A 6673-nucleotide genomic window follows, 5' to 3' on the forward strand; every position below is an offset into this window, starting at 1 on the left:
TTTTCACAAGTAGTGTGAAATGCATGAGTGAAAAATTTTTCACCATAATCGAAGCCGCAGAATTTAGTTTTAAAATAAAAAAAAACATAAATCCCATTGCATTATGTGCAAAGAATGGAGTCATCAAGGAATGCTCTGTATTTGGTAAGCTTGATTGCAAGGCATATTGCTCCAAACACCATTGCTAAAAACTAAGCTGTAAAGTATGCGAGAATACTTAGGCTTCAGTATCTTGGTTGCCAATGTTGTTTAAGTCTAATCTGGTTAGTATTTGCCTTTTGAAGTTTGGTTAAAATGGTTCTTTGAAGGAATAGCTACCTACCACCTTATATTGGGCCAAAAATCTTTGAAATATCTCTTAGGGGCTGATTCTACAAACTAATCTTGCCAATGCCTTTCCTTCAGTAGCTTTGGAGATAGCATCAAATAGGTACATGCAAAATCGTGTTATCAAGCAAAAAAATAGATGTATTTGATAGGGGGCTATATCAGTGATAAGTATGTAAACTAGAGGAGAAAGTAAAACTTAATTAAAATGCTAGATCAGTATATGTTATGAGTTTCATGCTCCTTGCCCGAGGATTTAGGGGCTTTTCTGAAGTGACCACATTAAATTTTTCACAAGTAGGATACATGTGAAAACCATTTTAATTAGGAACATATTTTTCCTGCAAAGATGTATACAAATCAATACTGATACTTTCCATTGCCATCTTGATAACTATTTCAGTATTTTGCATATTATGCTCTTATGAGGCAGAAAGATAGAATACATATGTAGTAATAGGGAAAGGACACATACATTTATCTAAAACAAATGGAGAAAAATATCTGGAAAATTCTGGACATTAGGTCACTCTACTTCTTTCCTCTTGTTTGGAAGGAAATCCTTGGAAAGTGCCTGCAACAGTATTTTACAGCATGTACATCCGTCCAACCACAAGTAGTCAACTGAATACTTGCGATCAATTTGTGAAACAAGTGCTTTCAGTGGCGGATACAGAAAATACTCAAGGGGGGGGCGCAAAAGATATCTTGAGCTACCTTTACTTTTATCGTAATAAGAAATTAATCAAGCCACGTGCGAAGTAGAAGAAAGTTTTATTTAAACTCATTATACGCGTATATAAGTCAATATATTACGATAAAAAAAGTTACAACTGTGTTTCTACAATGTTCGGCTATGTGAGCGGCCCCGCAAAGGGGGGGGCGCGCGCCCCCTGCGCCCCCCATCTGTATCCGCCTCTGAGTGCTTTCTTGAAGTCTCTACTATTTAAGAATTAATTAACTTAAGCTTTTTTCACTCAGAAACATTTAAATAAAATCTCCATCTATAATATGTACATAAATAACACTAAAGTAGAATACAAATAAAAATTCTAACTGTCAATTGGATGTCATTGACCATTCTACCTTAAACCCTTGGAAAACCCAAATAATTAAATTCAAGAAAAGGCTGATTTGATGTGAAAAGTGTAAAATATATGTTAAAAGCTTCATGGTTGATCTGCCTCAGTTTATCTATTCACTCTCACTCTATAATGTGTTCCAATTCTAAAGATGGCTGTATGAATAATACAGGGTATAGCCAAAAAATCTTGCTTAAGTCACGAATAAAAACAAGTTCATGAATAAAAACATGATCATGCGTCAAATTCAAGTTCTAAAAAAATATTGAAAAATCTTTCGCATACAGGACTAGATAGAGTTAACATAATAGATAGAGATAAAATGATCTTACCTTACACCACTTGTCTGTGCTCTTAGTAGATCCATTACGGCATCCATTCAGTAGTCTTGTCAATTGCTCCCATAGCTCTTGCTTCATTTCTGCACCAGGAACTCTCCCAGCAGCAATTTGTGGGTGCTCCATCATGAAAGCCAACATCAATTCCCTTTGTTCTAAGGTCACTCTCCTGTTCGCTCTTGAATCTGAATGCAATTCAGTGCAAAAAATCATGCATCTTAAAAAGCAAATCTATGATTTATACAATAGTAAATATATCAAATTGAATTTTCTTGAAATTGAAAGTTCTTATATGTACTTGGTGGTTCATGAATAATTCAAGTCAGACCAAAATGAACCACCTCAAATAGTTTTGGAACGGCAAAAAATTTTTCAAGAAAATTATTTCAATTTGATTGATGGTGTTCGATGTGACTTCATGGAATTGAGTCTTCAAGTAAATGACAATACTGAACTTGTTGTTACACATAAAAACCTGTCCTTAAGCGACCAGCATTATGAAGTGAGACTTAGAAACCTGACACTCATATACATACTGAGTTTTTCTCGTGGAACAACATGTGCAGTACTGTCATCAACAAGAAATTATTTCAAAGCAAAAAGATTCTTTTCACAAAAAAAATGTTTCCATGGCAGTGTAATAAAGAAAACATAACTACAGCCAAGAGAAGAGATAATATGAAAAAAAACTGTGTGCTACTCGAAAATTTATATCAGGAATCTGCAAATGATCTCTTATTCATGATGTAAGAGTAATAAGCATACCAATGCAATTATACACTTACTTTTTTACACACCACTTCATCAAGTACTTAGACGTTTTTAAGGGTCCAATGGGCTAGAATACCCACTTAGACTCCTTTAGCTGTGGCCCTGGTAATTTGACGAGAGCTTTTATAAAATAATTATAATGACCAAAAGAGAATATGAGAGCAATGAAAGACTAATGAATGGGAATGCTAGGATGTCTTTTAAAAATTGAGTAATACATGGATCTGAAAAAAGCTGAAAATGAAAGAAGTCTCACAAAGCTAATCGAGTAATAATTTAAATGCAGTTTGGGTAACTGACATAAGGCCTGGTGCAGAATCCCCCATGACAAAACCCCTGCCGACATAAGGCCCAACGACAAAACCCCCTTAGGACATAAGGCCCGGCGACAAAACCCCCTGAGAACATAAGGCCAGGCGACAAAATCCTCGGTGACAAAATGCCTGATGACAAAATCCCCAGGTGACAAAATTCAATACAACTAGGAAAAAAATTCACAAATAATTGAAGTAGATATTTCACTACAACATAAAAAAATTTATTAACAAAAATCAAAAATACATAACTCAAATTCAAGGTAATGGAATGTTTTTCATTTAAAACTTTACATTTGCAGCAACACCTTGCAAAAATAATAATTTTTCATCACCTTCATATTCTTGGCACAATTTTAGAAACCGATTTTCCATGCACTCATGCTCCCTTTTTCTAATCCTCGCATCACCTGCATGTATTGACATCATCACATTCTCTTGCTTACTCTGCTCTAATTTTGTACTATCAATGAATTTCCAATTGTGACGTGTGAAGCCTGCAATTTACAGGAAAATCCATGATGCCAGGCTTCTACACTATTATTTGTTTGTGGAATACTATTAAGTGTGAATTCATAACAATTCCACAATTTCTTATCAAATAATGGTTTCCTCTGCTTGTTTCCTTTTTTTTCCCCAATCCATATTCGCTAAAAATTATTCATCAATAGTGCTAACGTTTTAAGGTTTTGTCTGAAGTATGGGGACTTAGTAAGCAATTCTTAACATTTGATTACATCATTTACCAGCACAAGCAGAAGACCAACCAATTTCTTGATTTCCAATGCGAATTCGGCATTTTCCTTATATAAGATTGATAACCTGTTAAGTCTACACATTTCTCCAAATGCACTGACTAAAATGAAAAAAAAACATCATCCATGTATGGTTGTTTTGGCAAATTCTTTTTGGACAGCATTTATAAAACTTTTTTCAAAATCTGAAATTATGTGAACGGGACTGAGATGGTGATTGAGTTCTTTTATATCTTGAAAATGTAAACATATGTGGATTGCTTTCGATTAGTTGTTAGAACATAAATCACGGGTATTAACTTCTCTTTTTTTGCCATGAATTGTATGGAGCTGATTGAAAATTAAAGGCACTGTCTCGAAGGTTCCGTCGCATAACCATTCATCACACTTTATTAGTATTTTCAGATTTTTTTTTCGTGGTAAAGAGCAATACTCTGTCATCTTCTTCTATGAACTCCCTCATCAAAAAATTCTCACCTCGAATGGTTTTTTTGTATTCATCTGGTATATCCAATTCAGCAACCAAATTCAGATTCACGGGGATGATTTTGTGTCTGTTGCGCTCTCGTTGAACAATTCTATTCAAAGATTTGGTTTTTGGTAACGTCACGATACATCCTTCTGTTACATTCGTGGTCACTCGATCAACGATGTTAGCTGGATGATCCTCACATAGTACTGCTTGCTTCTTCAAGGAATTTTTCACCTGTCTTGCAGTAATATTGGATGCCTCCGCCGCGTGACTATGCTTCTTGTCAGATATTTGGAGTACATTTCCTACAACAAGAGTAGAATTTATACATACAATAATAGAAAACATCAAATATTATTTGTAATTATATTTGGCTAATGCATACCGTCTTGATCTTCAGATGTTGTGTGAACCCTGACACAGCATTTTATATCCCTGTATCGTGTGCACCTCCATATCACTTTTTCACCAATTTTTTCTTGTAAACTGTACGTATAATTCTCTAAAACGAGTAACTTTTTGCCCTTTTGACTATTGATAAACGTTAGCGGCATTGTATCACAAAGTATTCTCTTAATCAATGTTTATATCTTGTTTATTATGATTACTTTGATTGTTGATTTTGTCGTGGGACTTCGACTTGGGTGTTTTGTCGCCACGGGGATTCTGTCTCAGGCCTTTTGTCGCTGCAGGGATTTTGTCTTGGGCGTTTTGTAGTCGGGGATTTTTAGGAGCGGGCCTTTTGAATGTGACCCATGCAGTTCACCATATTTGGCAAGGATCGATGCATCATAGTGGTGATTGACAGCTTATATGCTCACACAGCCTAAATTAACTTCTATGCCATCACTCTGAAGCCACCAGGATCTCTTCAGCAATATGGAAATTCTGGCTGAATATAAAACAAATTCAGGGTTATTGGAAAGATGACCGACATATTTGTTTTGGTATAAAATTAAAATGCAGAGATAAAAGAGAAAATCTGGACCAATTTGCAATTCTTGCTAACAGAGGAAGGAATATTAGCATCTTGCATGCACGTGGGTAGTAACACTGATGGTCTGGTATCACTTATTGGCGAGAAATAATAAAATAACCAAGAGAATTTTTCTTTGTAAGAATGAATCTTTATAATTATGCAAAGGTATAAGATTTATCATAAGAAATAAGTGACATTTTTGCGAGTGCGAGTCATAGACAATCAGGAAAGTTGAAAGCTCGAGACATTCCTAGGTGTAAACAAGGGTGGCAGTGCCTTCCTTATGTATAAATTGTTGACCAATACATATCAACCAACTGAACTGGATCAGGCATGAGGGAGCCTTGGTCCTCTCCTGAAGGGGCTTGAAGTGAGCTCTGCCTATGAATATGGGTTAAGCTTGAAGAAATTAAGATAAGGATTGGACACTAAATTACAAGAAGAAGCTGAGAAGGTAAAAGAGGAAATTTTCAAGTACAAGAGGAAGTAATTAAAAACAGATCACGTTTAAGAATAGCCAGAGGAAAACAAAAACGACTGATTAGACACAACATGAGGAAAAACCATTTCCCAATGAAAATATTTTAGATCAAAGTGATAGGATAGACATCCAGAGGCTGAGCCTGGGCCAAGGCAGGCCAAATTTAAGAGCTTGTAATGGGTAGATCGTAAGCACACCATGTGCCAAGCTGAAAGAAATGTTAATCGACAGAGAAATGTGCCTATCGTAAACTGACTGGCTTTAGAGCTTGATGATGAAGTCATCCCCTTCCTGTCCATCCAAAATGAATCAACTGGAATTTCCGGCCGTTAAGGTCACAAATTTTGAACAGATGCCAGTCTGCAGATTAAAGGCGGACAACAGAAAATTATCATGTCACTCAACCGCAAATAAAACGCTGAACAAGGGTAAAATCATAAAAAATGAAAAACACAGAAACGAAAAAAGAATCTATAATTGCAAGGAATGCAATGTATATATGACCAATTTACTTACACTGATGTATTTTCATCATAACGAGACACATGAAACTGATAGAAAAAGAATTACCCCCGCTGTAAGCACTAAGTATAGAAAAATCAAAATACTAACACATTTTCGGAAAGTAAACTCGGATGACACAACCATGAACACAATCCAAGAAGGCAGCTTCAATTCGGTAACCTCACCGATCGATTCGAAAAATTAAAATCGGTATGACGTCATAATCGAACGGATAATTCCAAACTGCCATATTTATTAGCTACAGTCGGCGACAAATCAAATATTTGTTGTCTTTCCATCAAATTTTCGTCCTTAATACTTCAGCAATAATTTATCAACCTGCGCCTTTAACTACAATAAACGATGCATAAGAATAATTGTGATGAGTGTATTTTTCACTATTTACACTGAAGATGGCGCTACTACTAGTTAAAATAATCGATCATTTTCTTTCGATTACTCAATCGATTATGGACATCCGATTCTTTTGCATAATCGATTATTTAAATATAATCGGCGGGAAAAGAGTAAGACGCAATCCCTGACGGCAGTAGTTCATTATAAAGAACCATCCCTGTAGCCGATTCACCCCTGTATTTTTCCAGAGCAAGCTCAGAAATGAAAGTGATTTGACTACTGCAAAGGGTCAT

At 35.6% G+C, this 6673-nt stretch overlaps 1 protein-coding gene across 3 annotated transcripts in view; it reads right to left on the reverse strand.

Moving 5' to 3' along the window:
• The window catches only part of LOC124153725, a 15848-nt gene extending 9407 nt beyond the window's left edge, over positions 1 to 6441 (reverse strand). For 2 of the 3 annotated variants that reach the window (XR_006863741.1, XM_046527060.1), the window contains exons 1-4: positions 6132 to 6441; positions 4445 to 4951; positions 4065 to 4364; positions 1742 to 1932 (exon numbers count right to left, since the gene is read on the reverse strand). Coding sequence is in view for 1 of the 3 variants with exons in the window: in XM_046527060.1 (XP_046383016.1) it covers positions 1742 to 1932; positions 4065 to 4364; positions 4445 to 4613 (660 nt within the window). In the remaining 2 variants the exon portion in view is untranslated. The other variant, XR_006863742.1, reaches the window with a different exon arrangement.
• Between the last annotated feature and the right edge of the window lie 232 nt (positions 6442 to 6673).

The sequence above is a fragment of the Ischnura elegans genome, chromosome 2 (assembly GCF_921293095.1).
Source record: "Ischnura elegans chromosome 2, ioIscEleg1.1, whole genome shotgun sequence".
In the NCBI taxonomy this organism is placed as follows: domain Eukaryota; kingdom Metazoa; phylum Arthropoda; class Insecta; order Odonata; family Coenagrionidae; genus Ischnura; species Ischnura elegans.